A 27,845-nucleotide genomic window follows, 5' to 3' on the forward strand; every position below is an offset into this window, starting at 1 on the left:
GTCTTCAACTGAAGTCTTGGGACCCTTTGGGGCATGGAGGTCCCTGAAGCCCTTTCAAGGTGTCCACAAGGCCAAAACTACTTTCCTAATCATACAGAGATGTTATTCAGCTTTTTCCTTCTCATGTTCTTACAAGTGTACAGTGGAATTTTCCAGAGGCTACATGACACATAATGTTGCAAAAGACTGGATGCAGAAGGAGATGCGAGTCTCCAGCTGTCTCCTATTAAGCCAGCCATTAAAGAAATTGGCAGAAATGTAAAACAATAATATTCTTCTCACTCCTTATTTTTCCTTTGGAAAACATAGTTATTTTTCAAAAAAAAATTATTGTTTATGTTAACATGTCGTGGATTTATTATTGTTATTTTTGTTTGGGTTTTTTTCAATTGAAGTGTAATTAGCATGCATTGTTATATTAGTTCCAGGCATACGATATATTATTATTGTTATTTTTTTAAGTGAATTCATAAGTATGTATTTTAATTCTCTAATTTAATTTCCAACATGGTAAATGTTGACAGATACAACCTCTGTAAAAGATCTTGGGGTGTTCAATAATTTTTAAGAGTACAAAGTCATCTGAAGACCAAGAAATGAGAAGCTCTGGTCCAGCAGGAATGACACTGCCAGAGAGCTGATCCCGCTCCACCACCAATCACGTGTGTAGTCCTGGGCACGTGTCCTGACTCACCTGAGCCTGGGTTCCTTCATTTATAAAAATGGCAGTGGCAATCACACTGCCCATCTGCTCTGGGAAATTTCCAGAGAGGAAGCCCTGTTGAAATCTATGGATTGCTACCCAAATGTGACTCTGGGGCCACGGAGAACACAAGGAAGTGGTCCCCCAGACCACAGAGACCCAGGGACGGGGGAGGGATTTGGTAGTTCCTAGGGCAAACTTACTGGGCAGTAGGATGGCTTTCTCCCCCAGGGTGCACAACAGGGGACCTCGGCTGCGAGTTCCAGATGGGCTCTTCCCTTGCTGCCCACAGCGGGCACATCCTGAGAGACACCCCTGCTCCCCAGCTTTGTTGCAGCCAGGAGGCTGGGCACCAAAGGCTACCTCCTAGCCCTTCAGGAGCCAGCCCAGTCTGGAGGGCCTTGGGGTACCAGAGCCCCAGAAGGGAGAACCCCCAGGGCAAACAAGGGGTGTCCAGACAACAAACACCAGCCTCTCATAAACAAGAGAGGCCTGTTCCTTATTCTGGGGGCATAGGGCCTGGGGATAGAGGAATTCTTCTCCCACCACATAAAGCCAGAGCTCTGCCAGAGCACAAGAAGAACTTTGTAAGGTCCAGGCTACAGGGAAGCAGTGTTTGGGAGGGCACCTACCATCACCAGCAGCCTCCCACGGCCATCCCAGTCCATCTGTAGGTCCTCCCCATAGCTGAGGCGCACGGACGCCATCACGGTGTGCTGGATGCGGAGGTCACCTGGAACAGAGCAGGGACAGGATTTAGGCTGAGATGGGGAGAGGGCAGGGTGGTGACAGGCAGATGTATAGTGGGAAGAGATGGGGTATCTCACGAAGGACTGTAACAATGAAATCAAGGAGTTGGGGGCAGATGGGGATGTCCATGAGGCTTAAGGGGTCTCAGGAGAAAGGATAATCAGGATGTAGTACAAATTGGGTGCCGTAGAAAGGTGCCCCTGTACCCTGGCCGTAGCCTGCCATTCACTCCACTGCCACAAGAAGGCGGCAGAGGCTTCTGCATCCTTGGCTTCTGAGGCTCTGCCTCCCATTGAACCCCTGACCCCTGAGTATTCCCCAAGCCCTTCTGGCCTTGCACCCCACTTCTAGGCTGAGTTACTCAGTCGTCATGTCTGAGTGATGCTGTGTGGTTGAATACAGCAGTTCTCACTGGAGACGGGGTAGGAGACATAATCTCTTGCCCTGGAGGAAGGCACCTCATGGGGAGACTCAGACAGCATTAAACACAGGTGGACGTGCTGTGGTCAATGCCAGGATAATGGGCCACATGGTCCATGAAGGTCATGGGAAAGAAATAGGAAGGATCTGACAGCCACTTTGAGGGTGAAGGTGGCAATTACGCTGCTCAAAAGGGTGTGGTGCCAACTGGCAAAGTCACTGGACAGGTCGGCTCTTCCCACAGGTCACGGGGTCGCCTGGCTTTGCCCCACGATATCCTCTGGTCTGACCCATCACCAGCCACCCCCTAACCTCTCCACATCAGCCTCTGCTCCTTTCCCACCTCAAAGGAGAGCTCCAACCACCGTGCCCAACCTTCAACTCGCCCCTTTGGCTCAAGCCAAGTGAAAACCTTCTTGGTCCCCTTTCCCCCTCTGCGCCCTTTCCATGCCAGAGAGCAGCTCCCTTGCCTCCAGCCAGCTTCCTCCACCCATCCTCCTCCTCCTCCAGGAAGCCTTCCTTTCTTGAAAGGATGCATGCCGAGGATAGAGGATACCCACCCCTCCGAAGATAGCTCTCCTCACAGAAGAGGTGGGCAGTGAGCACTGCTGAGGGGCAGGAGCTCTGTAGGTGAGCTGCACCCGCCCCAGGCCTGGAGGAGGAGGGAGCACACCTTGCAGGAGAGGGATCTGGACGTCCTGGCCATCCATAGAGACTCCTCCCCCATGCTTCAGCTTCACAAGGCTGTTGTGCAGTCTGGGCAGGCGGACAGTGACGGAGCGGGTGCAGACAGCATCAGGGTCATCAGCGCACTGCCAAGAGCGGCACACAGAGTGATGTCACCACAACCCCAGCCCAGTGCCCCAGCCCAGGACCCATTTCCACAGAGAAAGAGCACAGCCCCACACAGCGTCTGGCCTTCTTAGGAGAAGCAGCTCCATTCTCACGGAGCAGTCTCTGTGAGTGGGCCCCTGGAGGTGTGCCAGAACACGGCCCTGAGCCCAGCTCCACACACCCTTTCCCAGTCCTGCTCCAGTCTTTATAAAGAACTCTTGGGCCTATGGTTCCAAAGCCAGTCTGGGACTTCAATCCTCAGCAGGGAGCCCTGTGCCCTCTAGATTTCCCCTCCTTGCTTCGGTCTCTGGAGCATGTACCCCGGCAGCTCACGAAGGAAACGGGACCACCTTGCCCCAACCCCGGTCACAGCTTCCTGACTCGTGGCAGGCAAGCTCACCTGGACAGTCTCTATGACAACAGAGAAGGTGTGGTCCTGGCAGTCCTGCGCCAGCAGATACTGGCAGACCCCACTGAAGGTGAAGTACCTGTTGTCAAAGCTCTTGAAGTGGGATTGTCCTGTGACGAGACACTCCCCTGGAGGGACACAGAGGAGAGAGGTAAGAGCAGGAGGAGGTGCGGAAGCCCCTCAGAGGTGGCAAAGGTGGAATGCACGTGCAACCCAGGCACCCCAAGTGGAAACTCCAGATGTTCTTTCCCCACACCAGTCTGAAAACTTGTTCCACAGGAGGACTCTAACTCGGGTCCCTCTCCTCAGTCCGTGAGAGGTCACAGTAGGATCTTCGGGTCAATGTCTCACTTTATGGAAGGGAGGACTAAGGGAAGTGACAGCCACATGCAGTCAGTGGTGGAGCCCAGCCCAGAACCCGCAGCTCCTTGTTCTCAGTTCACTGTGACTCCCAGCCCTTCCCTACAGCCGCCCCACAGGATCTGGCTTTGCTGGGTTCAGGTGTTGCTTGGTCCAGGAACAGGCCTTTCTCTGCACTGGTGTTGTGGGGGGGCCACAGGGCACAGCCCCACCCACGAGAGTCCCCTAAGGCAAGCAGGTTAAAAGGCCAGCCCAGATGGGGGACAGAGGAGGGGTGAGGCGGGCATCCTCTGAGCTCAGCAGGGCAGAGACCAAGGTGCCATCCTCACCCCGCAGCTGAGGGGTGGCCCTAAGGTCTCCTCGTGGGCAAGTCCCCTGTTGTGACTTCAGTTGGGGCCAATGGGGGGCCAGGAGGCCATCTGCCCATGATCTCACCACCACCCAAGCCAGCTTCCTAGCTCAGGCTGACACATCTGTGGGTGGGTACGAGGACACCCCTTTGTTGCCCCGCAACTCGGAGCCCTCAGCTCACCCTCCACCTGAACCCCCCTCCATCCTCCCCCAGACCACAATCCAGCCATGCCATTGGCCCAGTGAACCACAGACCAAAGATCACACATCCTGGCAAGTGTCCATGCAGGGGGGACCTCTGCCAATGTCTCCAGTGATTCCCTACAGGCCCGCCCCAACTCAGGGCAATCCCATCTCCGGGACCCACAATGGACCCATTGAAGCTGAAGTGTGGATCTGGATCTCTTCCCAAATCTCTTTTTATGTATTTCCTCTCATCTGTGCCTTCTACTCTTTAGAAAAATAAATATAGACACACGCCATGGCCATTCCATAAAGTAGGGGGCCCTCCTTCCTACTCAGTCACCCTTGACCTCCAAACAGCAGACATCTGTTCTCCACAGCACTAATCCTGTCTAAACCTGAAGTTCCTCTTACAAGGATCTCATAGCCAGTCCCACCTCGACCCATCCCCAGGGGCTGATGCTGGGCTCTGTCGCATGATCAGTGGGTTCCCAGAGACTGCAGGGAGATCTCTGCTCCCCATCTGCCCAAGACAAGTTCCACAGCAAACCCCCCCCCCCCCCCCACCACCGCCTCCTGCCTCTCATGCCTGCATTTTCACTGAAGGGTACAGCAGGCACAGCTTCGGCCCAGGTGTGGCCCTGCCTTTGGTATGTGTTGGAAGGCAGGGGTAAGGGAGAGTAGCCTCAGGTTACTGAGTGTCCTCTGACTGGTCCCCAGGGCAGCTGACCCTTCCAAAATGGCATGGGCCAGGAAGCTACACTCAGCCCAGAAGAAATTAGGAGAAAATAGGGAGGCCCAGATCATTATCGGCATCACCCTCTGCAATAACAAGAAATATGTATTTGTTCTTTCTCCCTGATTCCTGACCCAGAGCTCCTAAAGCACTTGGAATATCCTAGGTGACAGCAGCATCTTTTGTTCTAATGAAACCACTCTTGGTGGGCTCCTAGATAGATTCCAGATGGGGGCTAGTCACCAGAAAGACCCAGGCATGATCAAAGAGCTGGAATTTTCAGCTCCCACCCTCCAACCTCCAGAGATGGGAGAGAGGCTGGGGATTAATAACTGACCATGCCTGCATAATAAAACTTCCATCAAAATCCCTAGACAACAGGGTTTGGAAAGTTTCTGGGTTGGTGAATGTCTCCACGTGCAAGAGGGTGGCACACCTCAATTCCATGGGGACAGAAGTTCCTATGCTCAGGATCCTTCCGGACTTTGCCCTATGCACCTCTTCATCTGACTGTTGATCTGTACCCTTTATAATAGCCTTTATAATAAATAGTAATAGTACGTAAAGTGTTGGAGTTTTGTGAACCATTCTAGGAAATTACTGAACCTGAATAAGGCATTGTGGGAGCCCCCAACTTGTAGCCAAGTCAAACAGAAGCGGGTACCATGAGAACCCAGTACTTGTGATTAGCATCTGAAGTGGGGCAGTCTGGTGGGACTGAGCCCTTAATCTGTTGGGTCTGCACTGATTTCGGGTCTTTGTGTCAGAACTGAATTGCAGGACACTCAGTTGGTATCCAGAAAGTCAAAGAATGGGTTGGCTTGGGGGAAAAGCACACAAATTTGGTGTCAGAAGTGTTGTTAGTAGGAACAGATCATGTCCTCCCACTGCACTGACCCCAAAGAAGGGCAAGACTGAGGGTCACTGTTCGTGGAAGGCAGAACAGAACAGGCAATAAGGTAGGGGCAAGGGTTATCCCAGCTGATGTATGAAATTCCAAATCCACTGGTGTCACGGGAAAGCCTTTCTCAAATGGCTATTTCTCAGAACCCACCACCATTCTGCAGAGTGATATGGCGCTTTGTGTCAAATGTCTTGACCCTGTGGCAATAAAATGGGTGGGAATTCTTCCCCTGACCTTTCTCTGTTTTCTCAGGAGCGCTCTTATCTAAGTATGAAACTGGACTCGCGTTATCTCTAACAAGGCGAAGGAAAAGAGGGGTCAACGAGAGAATGTACAAACATTCAAAAGCAAAACTTCCAGAGCTAGAATCTAATCCTCCCATCTGATTTCCTGCTCTGCCCCCCGCTGGTCTGTGTTCTGAAGTTTCTCAGGAATCCAAAGCCTAAATATTACATTCAGCTCATTGCCTCGGTACAACTGAGGGATGGAGCTGCAAGGCAGGTAAGATGGGAACATGGATGGGTAGGCTGCCAGGTAGCACTCAGCCCTGGGGGCTGGGACATTAGCTAGAACAATGGGCCATGAGGTGCAATGCTCACCCATTCTGCCCAGAGCAGGACAGCCAGGACATGCCCAGTCAGCTGGTCAGCCAGCAAAAGGCAGCTCCCAGCAAACAGCTAGCCCACCACCAGACAGGCCAGGTGGGCAATAAAAGTTTGGTGAATGGATGAAGAACAGGTGATTCTTAACATAGTACCAAAAGTAGAACAGCCAGGAATTTTCTTTTTAAGCTTTATTTATTTTTGAGAGAGAGAGAGAGACAGAGTGTGAGCGGGGGAGGAACAGAGAGAGAGGAAGACACAGAATCCGAAGCAGGCTGCAGACTCTGAGCTGCCAGCACAGAGCCTGACACGGGGCTCGAACCCACGAACTATGAGATCATGACCTGAGTCGAAGTCGGACGCTTAACTGACTGAGCCACCCCTGCACCCCTGAACAGCCAGGAATTAAAGCAGACCCACTACATGAGTAAAGATCCTCCCTGATTTAAAAAAAAAAAAAAAAAAAAAAAAAAAAAAAGGAAAAGGAAAAGATATCTCTCATCTGATGCAAACACATTACCTCTTCTAAAATAAACCCTTTTGTTTGCAGGAAGTGAGCCCTCTAAGGGGCTTCTCTGCTCAGCCCATCTGCTTCCATGCTTTTCCACGCACCGGACAGAAACGCCAGCCCACAGGCCTTTAGCAAAGGAACACAGACTTCCCCCAACATTAAGTTTTCACCAAAGCCTGCCTCTAAATCACAATAACATAATCTCCAAAGGCACAAGATGCATTTCTAAGTGCTCCGTAGGTACCATCTCATTTACTGCTCCCAGGAGGCAGTCCTCATTATCCCCAGTTCATAGATGAGGAAACTAAAGCACAGAGAGAAACTCGCCCATGGCCCCAAGGTGGTCAGATGGGGATTTGAGCATGAGCATTCTGTCTGCCTCCAGAGCTCAAAGCACTCACACCACCCAACACCGCCTCATGGCTTCGCTCCTGCAGTTTCTCATAAGCCTAATTTTGTGAGAGCTAAGCCCGATATCATTCTGATCCTGGTCACACATGGGCCCATGCCAAGGGCCATAGGTACAACTGAGTCTGGATATGGAGACTGAGTGGAAGGGAGCCCTGGTTTCTAAAGGGGGTGCACTGGCCTGTCCTGACAGTGGCCCGGTGTGATTCCAGAAACCCCAGTATTGGCCGGGGCAGGCCCCAGGAGACTTCGCATGAACTCAGGCATTCAGATCTCCCAGGCAAGCCCAGGCACCTAGGAAAGTTTGCTCTCCCTGGACAGGCATTGGCCCTGATCACTCTCTGTTAGCCAATGAGGAAGTCTGTCTTCCTTCCTGAAAGCTTCAGAACAGAGAGCTTGAATCCTAAGGTTGACTTACAGCGCTGTGTTAGAATGCATCAGAAATTATCCAGAACCAAATGAGTAACAAGTTACGTCAAGGCCCTCCCCTGTCTCACGGCCAAGCTCAAGGTAGGCCCAGGCTCTGTCTTACCCTCCTGCCCCGCCGGCCCCAGCCACACCCTGCCTCCCACCACCCTTTCCCATGCCAGACACCTCTGCATGTGTGCCTGTGTCTCAGTCCTTCTCTGACTCCGCTTAATGAGGCAGTTATGACTGCGAGGATGAAAATGCCTAACATTTATTGAGTGCTTATTGTGCTTATTGGAAGCTCAAGCAACAGCTTCCATGAGATGAAGCTGCTGTTATCATCCCTGTGTTAGGATGCTGATGAGGAAACTGAGGCTACAAATGATCAGACAGTTTGCTAGATGTCACCCAGCTAGTAAGTGGCGGGACTGGAATCCCAGCCAGGCTGACTGAGTGCACAGCCCATTCCCTTGGCCCCCTGCAATGCTACCCGTCCATACACACAGGATGGGCAAATGAGAAGCCCTTCACTCCCACCTTCCCAGCTGCAAGAAAGAACCTTCCACACTCTTCCATCAGGAGTCTGAAATTCTAACCAGAGCTTTATGTGTTTGAGGAATAGTCCCTATTAATAGGCATACTCCTTCCTCACTGATTCTAACCAAACATTTATGGTTCAATGGGAGCCAAATTAGCAGAACTTCTCTGGGCAGTGTGTTTTGCAGAGGATGGGAAGGGAAGCTTGAGGTTACAGAAAGGGAAGTCTGCAGACTATGGGGAAACCACAGTTATGCCTGGAGCTGCCCTAACTCTTAACCAGAACAGAGGGATGCAATGAGCAGTGAAGGCCTAAGGAGCATTTAACAGAAGGTCCAGCCCCTCTCTATATAGACTGATGCTCTCTTGGGCAACTTCTTCTCCCTCCCACTCCCTATACATATGCGTGTGCCAGGTAGCCGCTAAGAATCTCCCCCTGCCATGGTCCCACCTTCTATATTCATGTCTTTGTGTGATCCCCTCACCTTGAGTGTAGACTAGACATGTTGACTTGTTTCTAGTAAATATAATACAGCAGAAGTGAAGGATGTCACTTCGGAAATCAGGGTTTTAAAAGACCATGGCTTCTGCCTTGACTGCTCTCCTTCACTCTCTCTGACATCACTCACCCTAGAGGAAGCCAGCTGTCATGTCATGGGGCATCCCCAAGGAGAGGTCCACATAGTGAGAGGCTGAGGCCTGCCAACCATCACGTGACTAAGCTTCAACCTGTCCTCCTCAGTCCCTATAGAGCCTTCAGATAAGACCATAGCCCAAGTCAACAACTTGACTACAGTTTCTTGAGAAACCTTGGGCCAGACTCAGCCACACCCAGATACTTGACATACGGAAACTCTAAGATAATAAATGTTTGTTGTTTGCTAAGTTGGGGTAATTTGTTACACAATAATAAACAACTAGTACACTCTCATCTTATCTCACAGAATCAAAACCCAGCTCTCTATTTCTAAGGCTCACAATGTCAGCCCTTCCAGGGACTGTGGAAAAGCCACAGCCTGCTCTTAGCTATACTAGCAAAGCCAAGTATATCCCCTTCCAGAACCTTTCCATCAGAAGCTCTACCAGCAATCGTCACACTGAGGGCATAAGACAGGCCCACTGCCAGCTGAATCATGGCAAGGAATAGAAATATGCCTATGTGCTATAGGTAAAAATGGAGTGGGAGATGACCAACTAAACTCCAGTACTAGAAAAAGAGGGTCAGAGCTGAGGCTTTGAATATACAGAACGAAAGCTTAGTGATTGTGTTGGCAAAATATCAAACTACCCAGTAGACTCCAGAGTTGGAACTGGTTATCTTCCCATTAAAGCATCAAGAAAATTTCTTTCATCCTCAGCAAAGCTAGCTTCTAAATTTTGAATTGAAGACCAGGGAATTGTATTGTCTGTTCCAGACCAAGCATTCCATCATGTGCACAGTGAGTGTTCCAGTCATTGTTGGATGGGTAGATAGATGGATAGATGTATGGATGGTGGATGGGTGGATGGATGGATGGATGAATGAATGGATGGTTGGATGGATGAATGGACGGACAGATGGTAGATGGACAGATGGATGGATGAATTGTTGGTTGGATGGATATATGGATGATGTTTGCATGCATGGATAGATGAATGGATGGACGGGAAGGTGGGTAGATGGAGGGATGGAGGGATGAATGGATGGTTGATTGGATGGGTGGATGGATGAGTGGATGGGTGGGTGGAAGATGCTCCCTATAGGAAGTGGTAATTAATAATTCTTAATCTGGGGGGCACCTGGGTGGCTCAGGTGATTGAGTGTCCGACTTCAGCTCAGGTCATGATCTCGCAGTTAGTGAGTTCAAGCCCCACGTCAGGCTCTGTGCTGACAGCTCAGAGCCTAGAGCCTGCTTTGGATTCTGCCTCCCTCTCTCTCTGCCCTTCCCCCACTCAAGCTCTGTTCTCTCTGTCTCTCAAAAATGAATAAACATTAAAAAAAATTTTTTTTAAAGAATTCTTAATCTGGTATTCAATCTGACAAAACACAGTTAAGTAAATTCCTAATTCCATCCATTGTGGCTCAACAGATCTTATACAGTGAATGCTTATGATTTAGATATTAAAAGTTTTTTCACAAGTCATTTGCAGCAACCTTTTATCGTTCAAAGGATTCCTTAGGTCTTTCACAGGGTGTGATGATGTTAAATTGGAGCACTGATATCAGTGGCAAGAACAATCTTTTGTCCTTCATGCTTCCTTTAAAAATTGCACAGAAGAGGGGTGCTTGGGTGGCTTAGTCGGTTGAGCATCCAACTTCAGCTCAGGTCATGATCTCGCAGCTTGTGAGCTTGAGCCCCACATCAGGTTCGGTGCTGACAGCTCAGAGCCTGGAGCCTGGTTCAGATTCTGTGTCTCCCTCTCTCCCTGCCCCTCCCCTGCTAGCGTTCTGTCTCCTCTCTCTCTAAAAAATAAACAAACATCAAAAAAAATTTTTATTTTAAATTGCACAGGAGATAAACTGGCTGGTTGGCCATCTGTGAGCCAGAGTAGTTGACCTAGCCCTAGTGCCCACTTTCCATCTAGTTTCAGAATATTTCCAGTATAGTGGACATTGAGTAAGTTCCTAAATGACCCTAAAGCCATAGGCCCCAAATATGATCCTAGTATCCAAGCTCAAGCCCCTGGTAGCCCACCAAAGCCAATGTGGCCTCTTGGGGCCTAAGAGAGGGGAGCCTGTTATCTGGCTATTTGTCTTCAGTTTTTTATTCCACTGTACAAACCATGGGAACCCAAAAAGTAGTATCCAGCATACGATCTGAAGCTGAGCTGGTCTTTAACCAAATGTGGGGTCTCTCCAGAGCTCATGAAGGATGGAAAGACCTTCCTGCAAGGGAATAGATTGATGACCAGGAAGGGGAGTAAAGGGAAGGAGAAAAGTAGAAATCAGATAGTTGGAGTATGAGTCCTGTCATTGTCTCTTAGCGGCCGTGTGACACTGAGCAAGTTATATAACCTCTCTGGCTCTGCTTCCTCTTTTGTAAACCTAGAATAAACTGCACCTGCCTCACAGACTCACATATAAAGCGCCTAGCACAGAGCCTAACACATAGCAAACACCACGTGAGTGAGCACAAAAGGGAAAATTATCAAGTGAAGAGCCAGTGTTATTGGGGAGGGGAGGGGTGAGGCAGAAGGGAGCTTCTAATGGGCAAAGTTTGCAGCAAATAGAATAGAGTTAGGTCCAAACAGAAGACCAAGTAAAGGGCAGAGATTATACAGCAACTTTTCCTGTAAGGAGATTTTCCAGGGAGGGGATGGAGTAGAAGAAATCATCTGGTGATCTGATTTTCCTAGCTCCTGGGCCATTCTAAGATCTTCCTATCAGGCACTCCAGAAACTTCTCACTCTGAGCTTAAAGAATTACTGGGCCCTTCTTCCTCTTAATTTCCAAAGAATTTGCATCATCTTTGTTTAGTCAACTGTGACCTCACAGTCCTTACAGCTCATTCAACCATAATCCTTTGAGCAAACAGGTGACCAGAAAAGAACAATAAAACCTTCGACCAGGTGCATTCTGCCCTTTCAGCTACACAAGATGTCCTTCTGCTGGCCCATGAGTGGGTTAGCACAGCTGGTATCAGAAACCACAGCTGTAGTCAGGGGGCCACAGCTGTGGTGCAGAGGCCACCTCCTCCCTGCCTTGAGATGTGGCCCTCCCTGTCTGGCAAGGATGACACACCTCTCCATTCAGAGGAGGGAGGGAATGAGCAAAAGTTAGGTGACCTACCTGGGCATTCTTCATTGCTGCAGACCCACAGGCTATTTCGGCAAATGCTGTTGGGGAGAGCAGCACAGGTCATGGGTAGTTGTGCAAACACAAGGGTACATGAACAGATCAAGAGCTCGTCACAGATACCACAGCCCCCAAAAGGAAGGGATCTGGGAAGAGAAAGGAGCTGGCGTGAGGCGGGATCTTTATGAGGTTAAAGGTGAACAGCACAGGGCTGTGGCCACAGAGGAATCTTGGAGATCACGCCAAGGGGAAGAAGCCCTGATGGAGAGATGGAAGAAGAAAACCTAGGGGACCCAATGTCCCTGAAAATCCACCAGCCACCCAGAAAATTCCTACTCCCCCAACTGCTCCCTACCCCCACACAGCTAGGGGAAGAGAGAACAGGGGGGCTGCTGAAAATGACAACCCAGGACCACGCCAGGCAGCCCATGGGAACTCCTGGGAGACAGCCAAGCAAGGAAACGACAGCAAAGGAAAGAGGCCTGGATGTGGAACAAAGGGTTATGTATTCAAGGAGAAAACTGCCTGTGGCATGGTGACTGTCATACAGTCCTTCTTCAGAGAGAGCCATTAACTAAAGCATAGTTTGGGGGGAAAGCTAGAGATGATGTTTGCACTTAAAGCGTCCTTCCCTCCCTGACCCCCTTCTCTAGGACCATCCATAACACCATCCTTGCTCCTCGTCAACGACTTCTCCACCCTCCCAAACCACCTCATCTCTGCCTCTCCTCCCTCTGCCCAACCAGGTCCTGTCGCACCTGCCACTACCCAGTGCACCCCCTCCCCCGCCCCAGCCCACAGCGCACAGCCCCAGCTACCAGGTGTTGCAGTCCTGCGAGAGGGAGGCTCCCGGAGGGTACCGCTTCCCGGCGTGCACACACGAACACTCAGCGCTTTCCACGCAGCGGCCTTCATCCAGGAGCTGTCCCTCTGTGTTCAAGGGCATCAAGGCAAAGACTCAACTTACCATCATTGCTCATCTCCCAACTACAGAATCCCCATGAATGATCGCAGCTGAGGGCTTCTTCCAGGAAGCTCAAAGAACCTGTCCTGCACTGTTGCTCTCCCACGTTTGTGCAACCTGGGAGAGGGGGATTATGAATCTCCTCTCTACTGCTGAAGAAATGGGGGAAAGGGCTTTGCTCAAGGTCTACCAGTGAGGGGATCAGGAGTCTAGGCTGAGGGCTTCTCCCCGGAAGCTCCAAAAACTTGTTGTGTGATGTTGACCTTTCACATTAATGCAATGAAAGAGAGGGCATTATTAATCTCCATTCCACAGGTGAAGAAAGGAGGCAAGAATTTTGTTCAAGGTCTTCCCAGTGGGCAAGTCAGGAGAGTCCAAACACACAGGCCTCACTCTCTGTAATTAAACGGGGTTTTTCACCAAAGCTCAGTCTCTCCTGAGAAAAACTTTCTAGTGCAAAGCTCTCTTTCAGTTGAGCTCACGTGGCAAACCCAGGAGACATTTTAAAAGATCGTTCACTCAGACCGCTTCCCTGACACTTCACTGAGAAAACAAAACCGCAGCTCAGATTGGGTCACATGCTCCCCAAACAAAGTCACTGTTGGAGCCCAGATCATCCTTCTGTTTCCTAGACACACGCGCTTTCATGGATACAGTACAACAGGAAAACATCAATTACAAATAAACGCCAGCTCAATCCTGATCACTCGGTACAAAGACTTTTTAAAAAATAAATAAAAGGCTTCTGATTTTAGCAATGGGGAGCAAACACAAGTAGCCTTCATCTGGCTTCCCCAAGCCCAGGGCACTGGCAAGGTCTCGGATTTGTGAATAAAATGAGTTTATTACCAGGGCAGCTGCAGCCGTCCACGCATTGCTCCTGACACACTTCTTTGACGTGCAGGCTCTGGCAAGTTCTGGCGCAAGGGGACACACACTCCTTATACTCCATGCCAGCAGGACATGCCGGTCCTGAAATGGAAAAGCCAGGGGTCTCCCCAGAGCAGCTCCCTCCCAGAGAGAGCCTCATATGTACTCAGAGCCTTCATGTTCTTTTGCTGCTCCCCTCTGTCTTCAGGGCCCCAGGGGCCTTCTTCACCCCAATGGCACCCAAATGGCCAACATGCCCTCCAAGACCATCCTGCCAACCACCCTCCCCTGAAGGAACATCTTCCATCTTGTAAGGCCTGGCCAAGACTCAACAGGGTCACCTGGGACCACCACCCCTTCCCCTCAGTCATCTGTTTTCCATGAAGAGCTTGGGATTTTTTTGGTCCCTTTCACCTAAAACCCTCTCAAAGTAATACCAAACTCCTCTAAGCTGAAAATAAATGTCCTCCTGGGGCCAAACAAGAGGTAAATGTGTCCTCCATCACACCCCTCCTCTAAGGGCCCCACTTTCCTCATGAACTTGGCCCCAACCAAAGGCCCCACCCAGCACGGGGTGCACGCCATTCATGCCCACCTTCCCCACGTGGGTGACATTCACTCCACATTTATCTTCCACTGTGCTGCAAGACTGCCTTCGGAGCCTTATCGCCTAAACATCTGTCCCCTTCCGCTGGACCCAGCTCCTCCTGGGCAGGGCCTGGCTCTCTTTAGTCTCTCGACCTCGTGGCTAACTGAGGCTCAGAGCAGCTGAAGAACTGGAACACACCAACGCTCTTTTCTGGGCTTCACAACACCAAACGATTGTCCCCAACCCCTTCTCCTCCAAGATATGTCAGGCATCTCCCCCTACCCTATCTTCAAAAAACTAAAAACTCAGCCGCTCCACCTCACAGAGGAGAAACCAGCTGCTAATTACCCCCTTCTCACACCTCCACAGCAAAGATAAAAGCTCTAATTTATAAACTGAAAAAACACACACTGAGAAACATGTGTGTGGTGTAAATATCGGGCTCCCCACTCTGTCTCTATCAGCCAGGATGACCTGTATGATTATCGCAGACTGTCCATCTGCATGGCTTTTGATCTAGGGAAAGTCTGCAGAGAGAGGAAGCTTCTTACAAGGTAACCAGAGAAGCTCCTACTCAGTTACGATAATGTGGGAATGGTGACAATGACAATGATGAGGGGCCCACTGAGACTGGGAGATCCAAACCCCGGGCATCACCAAGTTGGGGGGGGGGGGAGGGGCAGATAAGCAGTGTGGCCAGAGGAAGGAAGGCTGGGTTAATACAAGAGAAGGATGTAATGACAGCCTGCCAGGCTCTCCAAGATCACCCCATGGATAGTTGGGACAACGCCCTGTTCCTCGTCAATTCAGACAGACAGGCAGTGAAGATGTGAATTGGGATCAGGATGGCTGAGGGTCCCATGAGGGAAGGAGGATGTTTCTCAAGTCCAGGCAACAGATTTCCCGAGGGAGTTGGGCGGGGGGGGGGGGGGGGGGCGGGGAGGCATGGCACAGAACAGAGGCATGGGAAGGTCTTCCCAGCTGCAGCTTTCAAGGGAGGGGATTCCGCCTGCGGGCCAGCCCTCTGTGACCAGGTGGCCCAGGCACTGGAGGCCCTGCAGGCACCGGCCGGTTGGGGTGTGGCAAAGGCCCAGGATCGTGACACTGTCCCAGGGCTTCCCTAGTGACACTCCAGGACAGACACCACTCATGCCCAGCTGGGAGGGTGGGTGCTGACTTACGGCATGCAGTGTGGTCGGTCCAGCCATACAAGACCATCCCCTGCTGGGCACAGGCCCGGGCATACTCCAAGAGGGCCACGCATGGGCACCGCAGCCCCTGGGCACACGTGCACAGAATCTTTTCACACAGGGCCACAAAAGGCTCGGGGTCCACCAGGGGGTGGCAGCGGGCAAACACCGAGGCACTCTTCAGAAGCTGACACTGCTCCCACAGGCCCTGCAGGAATGAGACACCACTTCAGTGCGGAACAGCACCCCGCAGTCCCGGCTTCCTGAATGTGGCTCCACGAAGAACCGCTCTCGCCGGGAAAACCGAGGAAGCTCCTTCATTCCTGACATCTAGGAGGTGCTTATCAACATTTGTCAGATTAAAGGGTCCAGCCATCAGAGGCAAAATCCTGAACTCATGCTACAAGAGATGGACAGAGACTCAGGTTATCTCCCAGATTGAGCCCTGAACTTGCAGAACCCACAGCACTGACACTCTGAACAGCAGTGACAGGCGGGGTCCTAGGAAAGGAACGAGCAGAGGGAGGGGAGTGAAGAGTACTGAGCTTGGAGTCGGGCCATCAGGAATGCAGACGAGGGTCTGCTTTGCACTGACCCAGCAGACCCCTCTCCCCATCTGGGTCTTCCCCACCATACAGGAGGATACGGCACCAGGAGCTGCATAAAGCAGACACTGCTGAGATTTACATTCAGCATATCGGGGTGCAGTACACTTTCCGGGCATTCACCAGGTGATTCCTGGGGCCAGACAGAACCAGCTCCTACCCGCAAAAACAAGCTAGGATTCTAGAAAATGTCCCTGAGATCCTCTGCCAGGCAAGGGCTGTCCTTGGATTTTGCCACCTTGTTGATACCCTCAACCCAACAACACAGGGCAGGTTCAGAATCGTCGTTGACTATTCTAGTAACATGTTAGCACAAACATCCCTATATATTGTACTTGTAAACATCTCTGTGTTCTGTGTCTTAATGATTCTAAATGTACTTTTTTTTTTTTTTGGAAGTTTAAAACCTCTGAAGTTGGGAGGCACAGCTTTAGAAGCCATTCCCCATGAGCTCCTTCTTTGCTGCAAATAAAATTTTCTTTCTGCGACAAGATAAGATAAAATAAAATAAAATCTCTGAACTTAGTGTGCATCTTACAATCAATAACACACTTTAATTGGCAGCTTTTTTTTTTTTTTTTTTGACTTGAGAATGTCTTCTGGACTCTCATCCTACAGAGTTTCATTCAGCCGTCTTAATAACCGCTAAGCCATCTGACCTGGTGTAATAAATCCTTTTTATTCAAATTGTCTAGAGTGGCATCTGTCCTCTGTGTCAGAATATTGATCAAAACAAAACCCAAAGAGAATGTACAGAGCACATAAAAGAATTTGTTTTTAATTTGTTCACACTATTTTCAAAGTAAATCAGGCAACTAACTGAGTTGAATAATCACTGGCCCTGATAACAGGCTTCCCCAGTGTGACTTCTCCACCTCTCGCTCCCAGTTACTTTCCTTCTCTTTGTTCCTCAGGTTTTCTTTCTTAGTGATACATGGAACAATGACATGTCCTGGACTTGAGACAATACAGTATGGTCACCATAGGTATGCTCCCTGCTGGGGCATCAGCTTTTTCACGCATAGACATGCTCTCAGACTGGAGAATTAGTACATGGACTTAAAACCTTCGGCCAAGGGGTGCCTGGCTGGCTCAGTCGGTAGAGTACGCGACTCTCGATCTCAGGGTCGTGAGTTTGAGCCCTTTGTTGGGCACGGAGCCTACTTAAAAATAAATAAATCAATACTTAAAAAAAAAAAAAAACAAAAGCAATCTTCAGCTAAAAAGAAAGAACTACAAGAGCATCTCAATGGAAGGCTGAGTCCTGAAGGATAAACCAGAGGAAATCAGTGTTCACAAAAGGGACAGTAAAAAAGAGGGAAGAAATGATAGGTTTGAAGAGAAGGAAATCCAATCTGCTCAAACTGTACCAAAGAATGGCCAGAGCAAGCCTGTGTAAATCAAGAGCCAGGCTGGGAGGGGGGTCTTTTGTGGCAACGTGGAAAGCCCGGAGGAATAGAAATCTGACCCAACACTGCTCACCATCCTCAAGACCCGCCCTGGCAGCTCCAGGGACAAGCTGTGGTCCCAGGGAAAATCCACATCCTGCCCACAGGGGCCCTGAGCTGGGGCCCCCACACCCCACTGAGCCTGCACAGAGTCTGCCATCGGAACTAGGCAGCAGGGAGGAATGTCACAGCTGCACCTGATCACACCGGCCCGGGGGCAGGAGGGACTCCGAAGGAGGTCCAGGGCCAGCTGGCCCAAGCAGTTGGGTGTGGCTGGTTCCCTCCGCCTGTTAGCAAAGCCGCAGCTGCGAGGGCTGCTGAACTGCGAAGCTGCAGCTGCAGACCTGCCTGACAGGACAATTAGCAGCCCCACATCTTGGAAGCCAACGGCTGAGAGCGGCACTCCCTCCAGGACTCCACTTTTCTGGCTTCCTTCCCATCAGCTTGGAGACTCCACACCCACTGTGCGGCTGAGAGCGAGCTCTGGCTTAAGCCCAGCTCTGCCACTTCCTGGCAGTGGGGACTGAGGCAAACCTCTTTGCCTCGCTGGAGAAGGGTGTCCTTGGGTAACATGGGAATGATACCAACAGGCGCTGCCTCGCAGGTGGTGGGAAGGCACCGCAGTGCCTGGCACTGAGCAAGCAGTCGATGAATGAAGATGGCAGTAGGGTCACCTGTGACCGCTGAGGTCTTGGGCTATGGTATGCCTCCTTCCATTTGCCACCCTGAGCCCTTTACACAGGGGAAACTGAGGTCTCTGAAGACAATGCCAGGAAGAGTCCCTGGACTTGTTATGACTTCACAGCCCCAGATGTGAGTTTTGCCTCTTCCACCTGCTAGCTGTATGACCTTTGGCTATTTGCTTAACCCCTCCTCCTCTACAAAATGGGGATAATAGTAACAGCTCCTATCTGATGAGATGGTAGTGAAGACTGAATGAAATAACCCATGTAAAAGTTTCATCTAATAAATGGCTACTCCATATTATCATCATGGATCTCCTGGTCACCAGAGAATCCTGGTCCCTCCTGTCCCTTCTGCCAATAGGCTTATCCTCCAGAATGGTGGGCAACTCACCAGCAGGACAGAAGGACATCTTTGTCCCTTTCCCCCCATCTCCATCTCCCCAGGCTAAACAGGGATGAATGGTTGCCATGACAACATTATCACACTACTATCATCTTGGAGACTCTGAGGTTAACAGAGGGGCTGCTCTCCTTCATCTGCTATTTCAGAGGCTCATACTCCTCCGGAACAAAGTGGGTTTCTTTCAAGTGGGGTGATGGGAGAAGGACCAACTCTTCTTTGCACCAGGCGGGTCTACAACTCTCCTCAGGCTCAGGGGAGGAGGCTGAGGCCTGCGTCCAGTTCTTTCCATTCTGCCATGGAAATGCCCCCATGGAAATGCCACAGCGTGCCCCATGAGAAATTTCCCTCAGAAAGTGAGGTTCCTGGACCCTTAAAGGGCAGCCAAGGGTGTCCCAGAGAAGACTGGATGCTCAGGCTCTTGCCTACCTTTCTCCTCACCCACGATTTACAACTAGAGAAAAACCCATAAAAGGCAACTCCATGGGAGTGATAGTGTCATCACCTAGGCTGTAGGACAGGGTCTGGAGCAGCCCACAGGACATCTCACACAGGCACAGGGACCAGATACCTAGGGTTCTCACCAGCCAAGCACAGTGTCAACCAGAGGAAAGAAGAGACCCAGGAGTCTAGACATCTCCTCCCACTTTGAGAGCAATGTGGGGCAGAGACCGGCATGACCCATCTCCAGCTGGCCCAAAGATGTCTGTTCCCTGCTCAGAGGAAGAATGAGACCAGTATTTCAGCACATTTCCTGGGAGGTCCCTTGAGGTACTAAATGGTTTATAGAAAGCTGCAGCAAGAAGGGTGTTTTCTGACTGTTTGCTTGCAGGATGGGAGTGGATTTCTGCAGAAACAGCCACCTCCCTTCTTAGAACAATGCCTTCGCCCTCTGTGTCTGCACCTGAAAATCTGGCTAGGATTTCTTCCTCGACAGAGACAAAAGGGAAAGTTTGTCTTTCCATCTTGCCCTCCAGTCTTCCTTTGGTCAGCTCTGGCCTGAACTTGGCCTAGTAGGTCATGGTAGCATGACCACCGTCTGAGGGCCCCCAGGGCAGCATGGTGCCTCTCCCCCCAGCCTTCCCCACTCCACCACAGGTAGCCCCGCCAGGCCAGGCCAGGTGCCAAGACAGAAAAAAAGTCCAAGATGGAGCCGACCTCGTGTCCTCTCAGATCCTGGGGAGAGACGTCGTCAGGTAGGAGGTGACTAAACCTTCACTCAGCAAGCACTGGTCATGTGGTCTCTAGGTCTCTAGCATATGCCTAGGTCAGGATACAAGGCAAATCTGACAGTGTCCCACCACAGCCTAAAGGGCAAAGTCCTAGCTCCTTAGGCAGTAAGGCCAGGCCTTTTAGGATCTGACTCCAGCTCATCCCCGCCCCCCCCCACGCCCCTTCTCTCGCATCACCCATGTCCCCAGAGCAAACAGTTATTTCAGAGACCGCCTCAGCACTTGCTCCCACAAACTTGCCCTTCATAAGCCTGCAACACCTTCGAAGAACGCAAACCTCCTCGGAGAAAGGCAAGAGAGACAGTCTTTCAGATTTGGAAACTGAGGCATAGAGAGAGTAAAACATTAACTAGGTCAGTGGTTCACAAAGTGTAGTCCAGGAACCTCCTACGGATTCCCAAGATCCTTTCAGGGCTCCATAAGATCAAAAATATTTTTATAATAATACTAAGATGTTATTTGACCTTTATGCTCTCACTCTTTCATGAGTGTCCAGTGGAATTTTCCAGAGGCTACATGGTATGTGATATCACAACAGACTGACTACAGAAGCTGACATGGGAATCCAGCTGATTTCTCTTAAGCCAGATAGGAAAGAGATTTGCAAAACTGTGAAACAATGCCATTTTTCTCTCTCCACATTTTCTTTTGGAATTTATAGTTCTTTTTATTAAAAATATGGCATCCATGTTAAATATAATGTGTTTATTATTTTTAAGTGAATATGTTTTATATTTCTGTTTTATTGTCTAATATAGTATGTACCAATAGAAAATCCAAATCCATAATCAATAGATAATCCATAGAAAATCTCTTTCCCGAGGTGCCTGGGTGGCTTAGTCAGTTAAGCATCCAACTTTGGCTCAGGTCATGATCTCGAGGTTCATGAGTTCACGCCCCTCATCGGGCTCTGTGCTGACAGCCCAGAGCCTGGAACCTGCTTCAGATTCTGTGTCTCCCTCTTTCTCTGCCCCTCCCCTGCTCACACTGTCTCTGTCTCTCAAAAATAAATAAACATTAAATACATAAATAGAGAGACAGAAAATCTCTTTCCCATCCTCTATCATTTTTAAGAGTGTCAGCTAAGTAATTTACAAACTGCTGTACCAAGCAGGGCTCAAAGCCTGATTCCATCCCACAGGTCAGTCACCTGTCACCAAACCACCATTTACATGGTTTTCCACACCCTCAATGTGGAAACTGCCACATTGGCGAGCCACACCTCGCCAACTGTTTCCTCACAACCAGGTTAGACAACAGTGTAGTACAGCAGATAAAGCACAGGTTTTAGAAGCATGGTTGGACTGCAATCCCAACCTTGTCACTTCCATAGTGTGTGTGTGTGTGTGTGTGTGTGTGTGTGTGTGTGTGTAGGAAAATTATCTTGCCCCTCTGCACCTGTTTCCTCACCTATAAAGAAGGCAGGGTGTAGCAGAGATTGAAAGTTGCCCAGGATCTGTTCTTCCCTTTTTTCTTAGTCATAGAACCTTCAAATTTCAACTGTCTCCTGGGCACATGCCCGCTGGGAACAAAGATTCTATTTCTTCACCTCCCCAGTTGCCAGGAATGGACATAACTAAGCTTTGCCTACTAGAACATAAGCAGAAGGGTCATGGGCAACATTCCAGGCAACGTCCCCTTCTTTCTTAGCTCCTTCTCTCCCCACTGCTAGAATATGGTTGTGATGCTTGAGGCATGAGCTGCCATCCTGGACCATGAACTGGAAGCTTCACGTCAACAACAACAGAGAAACGAGACAGAAGGACCCTGGATCTCAACACCGTGGTACCCTGTGCTAGCCCTGGACATTCCACCCAAGTTCTCTACACTGAGAAAGAGCAATAAACTTCTATGTTGTGTAAGCCCTTGTTACTTTGGGTGTACAGTCACTCACAGAGGAACCTACTCCTAACACAGACAGCAATACCTATCGAAGCCAGTTGCTGCAAAATAAAACTAAACGAGGTTACACAGGAAAGGCAATCAAGGGCTTAGAGCTACTATCATCGGTCTGTTGTCCATACTAGCCACACAGTTCGAAAATGGTTATTCTCCTCAGCTCTCTGCTGAACATTCTGGCAGAGACATACGATGGTCAGCTCTTTTGCACACTTCCAGCATCTCCCTGGCTCCAGTGCCCGGCATCGGCTACTTCTATCCTCCTTCATCACTTGTCTGTGGTGCCAGAGGCTGTCAAGAGATATGTAGCCCAGCTCCATCAGCCCATGACTTCATCCTGCCCGGGTGGGTGCGCAGACCCAATTGTAGCCCAACATAATCACATTTTCAGTTCATTAAAGAAGTCCAGGCCTCTTCTCTGGAGATGCCAAGGCGGTTCAAGGGAGGGAGACAGAAAAGAAGCTCATCTCCCCAGTGGCAGACAGCGGGGAAGAGAAAAAGCAGTGGCAAGAGATCTAAAGCTTAGCTATTGTGTTTGTTCCCAAACAGCTGACGAAGGACAAGGGAGGGGGCATTCCTAGGACTGAAGTGAACAAAGAAAGGAGAAGCTAATAAATAAAGTGCAAGATTGTTCACCCAGGCCCTGATCTTTCCAGCCCTGGGGTGGGTGTCCTGTGGCTGTCCCTGGGGGAGGTATGGGGGCGCCTGGCGCCTGAACTGACCCAGAGTAGTGGGTTCAAGAATTCACCCCTGTGGTGGGGCACAGTTTGTCATTGGTCAGCCAGCAAGGATGGATGAGGGGGGGTGGCTGATTCTATTTATATCTTCTGGCTGGCCTGGGATTCCTACCCACATTCCAAGATCTGACTCACAAAGCCCCCGTGAAACTGGTTGATAGGTTTCTACCAAATGGATGTGTTGTTTTGTTTTGTCTTGTTTTGTTTTGTTTTGTTTTGTTTTGTGGAGTTGGACATTTCTCTCTCTGAAGTGATTGGGATACAGCCCTCATGAGAAGTAGGGTAACTGGATATGTCACAGAAGTCCCTGTATCCCAACGGACCCTCCTCACCCTGTGCCTTGGTCTTCTGGGAGGCATGTGAGCAATCATCAGGGATCAGGGCAGGGCTTGGCTGGCTGGGAGAAGGGCCAAGCACCACCCTCAGGTTCCCAGTTTGGGGTCTGTCCAAGCTCTGGGGGTGGAACCACTCTACTCATCCTGCTCCCAGTAAGGAAAGATCATCAGCTTTGTGATAGGAGCTGACTCCCTGAGCTAATACCATTCACCATTCTTTTGGTAATTCGTCCTCTACTGACCCAAGATGGCATTTGCATTTTCTCTTTCATGGTTGTTCAATTTGTCTTATGTGTTTTGTCCCCTGAACAGGACTGCAATCCAACTTTCATAGTTTGGTATCACCCAAGCCACACGAAATACCTCAATAAATATGTTCGAATAGGCACCATCAGATTCTTGCTCATTCTTCTCCTCACCAGAGGGGAAGGAAAAGGGAAAGAAAGCCACTTGTTAAGGGATTTTGAGATTCTTATGTTAGGAAGGCCTTTGAATTGAAAGCTTGAGTACTAAAACCTCATCTGACCCTCCTCAAGGGTTCGTCAAATAAGTATACTAAAAAGTCATGTTCTGCTTGATATGAGGGCAATCTCTGAAACCCTGTGGCAGCCTCTGATCTCTGCTATAAGGCTAAACCCCCAAAAGCACCCTGGTCAAGGTCACGCCCATCCCACCACAAGCACATGGGCTCACTGCCACTCTGAGTTATGAGAAGCCTAAGAGTCCTGACGTTGATTTAAAATTTTTCTTCTGCTCCAGACACCTGCCTGAGGCTGCTGCTGCTGCTGGAAAATTCACCACCAGAAGGCTGAGTGATAAATGGTGCACTCGGTCTTCTCAAGAAAGACTGGCCATCTTGAGGACCAACTCTGGGGAACACAGAGAGAATCCTTGGAGCCGGAGCCATGAAAGCAACCTCACATGCAGATGGCAGCAGCAAAAGCGGGAGATGGCCTTCCCAGTCTGGGAGAGGTGATCCTGGGGAGGAGGATGGCTGCAGCAACTGCATTTCCCAGCGGAAGTGAGGCCACGGTCATGACCATCGAATATATTTCCGCAGGTCATACAGTGTACAATGGCAATATGCCACGGGGTTATCGTTCACATTGTGGACACCACACATGTCCACGTACATTCTATGTACATTTCTAATGATTATTATGGTGATTTCCCAATAGGCAGCGGTAAAGTGCCTTCAGGAAGGGGCACCTTTTTCTAACTAGCAAGAGTATTGGATGGACCAGCTGCAGCCTTGGGCTTCATGCTATAGTGAGCACTGAGGACAAAGACAGGATCCTTTTATAAGATTCAGCCCTTGCAGACAATACCCAAACTGAAAGAATGTAAATTTAAAAAAAAAAAAGGCAACCTAAGAATGTTTCTAAAATGTTAATTGTGTAGTAGAGTTACCTGAAATCATCATTAATTATCTGAGCATTTAGAGCTTGAGGCTTCTTACTACTGGGTCTGCCACTCTGAGCTCCAGAATCTAGCAGCCCTGCCTTCTGTTTCTAAAGCTGAAAAAACTGTAAATTTGCATGCAATCAAACAAGCCATTATTCAGTCCCAGTAGAGAGGCACTGGGTTTTGTTGGCATAACAAGGAAACATTCATCCCCTAGGTATACGTAATACGACCTTCCTCAGAAGAAGCTAACTCCTTGCTACCAGCCTGGAAAGAAGGTATGCCCCAGAGAAGTGGGAGAATAGATTCTGGTGGCTCTCAAGAAAAGTTCTTAGGTCAATGCAGTCTTCCCCACAGAACATTCTGCCACCACAAAATAGTCCTTAGAGCCACAATGGCAAGCACTTGTAAATGATGCCCATTTACCAGACCTGACTTCTGAACCCAGGGGCCCAGGGGACTAAGCAGGCTGTGAACAATTCCTTCCAAAGATGGCACTAATCACCTCCCAGGAGATGAGTCGCTGTGCTTCCCAACCAATGAGAGCACCCCAGACTTGAGTGAACACAACCTGATTGGCTGAGACAAAGTCAGGTCTCCCTTCTCAGGTAAACAACCCTGAAGCTAGTTCTGAGCTTGAAGGAGCTTGTGCCTCGGGAGGTCTGGTGCGTTTGGGGGCCTCAGCCCAGCACTAAGAACTTGGTAACCAATTTCTCAGGCTGCTCCCAGGGTGCTGGTTAGTAAGAACTTTAATGCACCCAGGAGACAAAGTGAGTAGCAAGCCTGCAGCTGGAGCCTCCAAAAGTTGGGGGGGGGTTGGCAGGGAGACAAACAAGGCTTCTCATGGATTCTTTGTCCCTCCTTCCCCTTCGTCTCCAGGAGACAAAGTGCCCTGTCTCCCTCCTCAACTCAACCCAGTATCAGGTTCTCCATGTGAAAACCCTGTCTTCATCTCCCACTTCTTATGGATAAATGGGAGTACTCCTTTGTACTCCGAGGGTGGGGGAATATTCATCCAGCACTTACTCTGTGCTGGCCTGTGTTTGCAAAATAAAGTAAGACAAAACCCATGCCCTCAAAGAGCCATTCAATATCAGAAGGACTTATGTGGACCCACCACGACCTCACCACTGCAGCACCCCCTGCCTTAATCCCACCCCTGCCTAGCAAACACTGAAGGGTGGAGAGAGTGAACCACCTGCCAGCCACAAAATGGTAAGTTAGGACATAAAAGACAGAAATGATAAAAACTCTCTCTTTCTGCCCCTCACTGCACATGATCCTTGAGGGCACTCAATCTGAAATTCACTTGGGTTACCGAGCAGCTCTGGAAGAAAATTTGGCTTCTGTCACTTCCCCACCCCTTGATGTGGCTGTGTTCAGACATCTCTCCTTTTTTTTTTTTTTTTTAATTTTCATTTTTGAGAGAGAGAGTGTGAGCGGAGTAGAGGCCAAGAGAGAGAGGGACAGAGGATCCGAAGTAGTCTCTGTTGCAGAAAACAGAGAGCCAGAAGCGGGGCTTGAACTCACAAACCTCGAGATCACCACCTGAGCCAAAGTTGGACACTCAACTGAGCCACCCAGGCGCCCCCAGAGCCAAAGTTGGACGCTCAACTGAGCCACCCAGGCGCCCCCAGACACCTTCTCTCCTAACCTCGCACTGGGCTCAGCTCCCCAAAAGGAATGGGGTTACAACTGGGAGGAGGGTGGGGGGAAAAATTTAATTTTGGAGTTTATGCTTAAAGTCCTGAGTGTGTCTGGCTTCTTCCCATCCCATAGTACAGATGCTGCAGCAGTGAGCAGACAGCGGGAGAACATCAGGAGCCAATAAATAATGATAATAATAACAAGAACAGCTCATAGGATTGAGCCCCACCGGGCTAAACAGCCTACCCATAGTCTCTCTCTCTCATCCTGAACTGTGGTCCTGTGCAGCGGCCACTCTTCCTATGCCTATTTTACTCTGCAGGAGCTGATGCTTGGAGAAGTTCATGTGTCACTCAGAGTTACAGAGCCAGGAAGTGGCCTGACCCCACACCCATATCTTTAGCATAATGCTGAGGCCCACGGATGAGAATATCAAGGAACTACCAAGGGCAAGGACCAGATATTTCAAAGTTTTCCTGGAAAGAAGAGGAAGCTACTCTCTTCCACACAACCTCGCCCTTCCCTCGGGTGTTAGAACTTGGTCTGCCTCGGTCAGTGGCTGGTACTGGGCTACGTTCCAGGTGCCACGGATGTTCGTGGGCTAGCCAGAAACCTAGCACGATTGAAACACTGGCAACACAAAAAAGAGGCATTGGGAATGTGCTTGTTTATAAATTGGAAATTGTGTTTACAATCTAGGCAGCTGGATGAAACATCAAGTTAGAATAGTTTTCCTGTGCCTGACACAGTCCTTGGTTCAGGAGATCAGATTGTTCCACAAAAACAGAAAAGACTCACTGCGTGAGTAACCAGCCAGTAATGAAGCGTTCTCTCTCTCTCTCTCTCTCTCTCTCTCTCTCTCTCTCTTTCTCTCTCTCTCTCTCTCTCTCTCTCTCTCTCTCTCTCGTGTTTGTGTGTGTGTGTGTGTGTGTGTGTGTGTGTGTCTGTTTATTTTGCTTCTGGAGTAGGAGAGAGCTGGAGTTTCTCTACTTTTGTGCAGACTTGGGGAAGATCAGACTTCTGCAAGGGCTGACTGGGGGTTAATACCATGGAGGCTGTCCCAATCTCCAGACACATATCACCGCCTATTCCCACTGAATGTTTATTGCAACTTCTTATAAACTGACTTTCTAGCCCAATCCACAGAAACACACAAAGTTTTAGAGCTGAAAGGAACCATAAGAATCCTGGAAGCCAACTCCTGAGGGAAAACTCAAGGGCCACAGGCAGAGATAACAAGCAGCCTGAGGCAATGCAGCCAGAACAAGGGAGGAGGGAGGGGGGTGAAGCCAGAGACAGTGAATTCTGACTCTGAAGCTTGTTAGCTGGTGACTTTGGCAGCTACTTAACCTCCCATGGCTGTGATTTCCTCATCTCCCTGCAGAACTGTACAGGCCCACTGTGGCCTGTCAAGTCCTGTCATGGCTGTGGTCCTGGACAGAAGCAGGGACCACCCTCTTCCTGTGGGATGGAACAGGGTGGTTGCTCCCTGGATGGAGGCTGGGAGATGGTGCTGTTAAGTGGCCGGCCCCACAGGGGTTGTGGGGTACAGCGTAGATGCCCTTCAAAGCCAAGGACTCATCCACTCACGGCCTAGAGGGTTGGCTGGTAAAGACTCACAGCGGAGTCATCTGCAGGCATTGCCCTCAGCCCAAGCCTCCCTGCCCAAAGGAATCCTATATCCAGTGACCAGCGGGTCAGGACAGGCTTGTCTAGCGGGGCCACCCCAGCTTTCAGAGCTCCTTGAAGGATCAGCTGAGGTCCCAGTTGTAACTACATGGCTGTTCACCTTCCCCACACCCAGCATGGCCTCTCTCTCCCCCTACAGACGCTGCTCCTGACAGGTCCCCAGTCATTCCCTGCACAGGGGGGCCTGACTTACAACACCTCCAAGAAAACCCCCCAGACAGTGAGTCCCTGCCTCACTAGGACAATCCCTGTGCTGACA

General features: G+C 50.0%; 1 protein-coding gene across 2 annotated transcripts in view; it reads right to left on the reverse strand.

Annotated features, from left to right (window-relative positions):
* The window catches only part of VWF (von Willebrand factor), a 137,752-nt gene that overhangs the window by 86,767 nt on the left and 23,140 nt on the right, over positions 1-27,845 (reverse strand). For both annotated transcript variants that reach the window (XM_045466410.1, XM_045466411.1), the window contains exons 7-13: positions 15,496-15,712; positions 13,705-13,827; positions 12,710-12,821; positions 11,886-11,932; positions 3,108-3,244; positions 2,547-2,685; positions 1,336-1,436 (exon numbers count right to left, since the gene is read on the reverse strand). In XM_045466410.1, coding sequence (XP_045322366.1) covers positions 1,336-1,436; positions 2,547-2,685; positions 3,108-3,244; positions 11,886-11,932; positions 12,710-12,821; positions 13,705-13,827; positions 15,496-15,712 — 876 coding nt within the window. The remainder of the gene's footprint in view (positions 1-1,335; positions 1,437-2,546; positions 2,686-3,107; positions 3,245-11,885; positions 11,933-12,709; positions 12,822-13,704; positions 13,828-15,495; positions 15,713-27,845) is intronic.

Source organism: Leopardus geoffroyi, chromosome B4, assembly GCF_018350155.1.
Source record: "Leopardus geoffroyi isolate Oge1 chromosome B4, O.geoffroyi_Oge1_pat1.0, whole genome shotgun sequence".
Lineage (NCBI taxonomy): Eukaryota > Metazoa > Chordata > Mammalia > Carnivora > Felidae > Leopardus > Leopardus geoffroyi.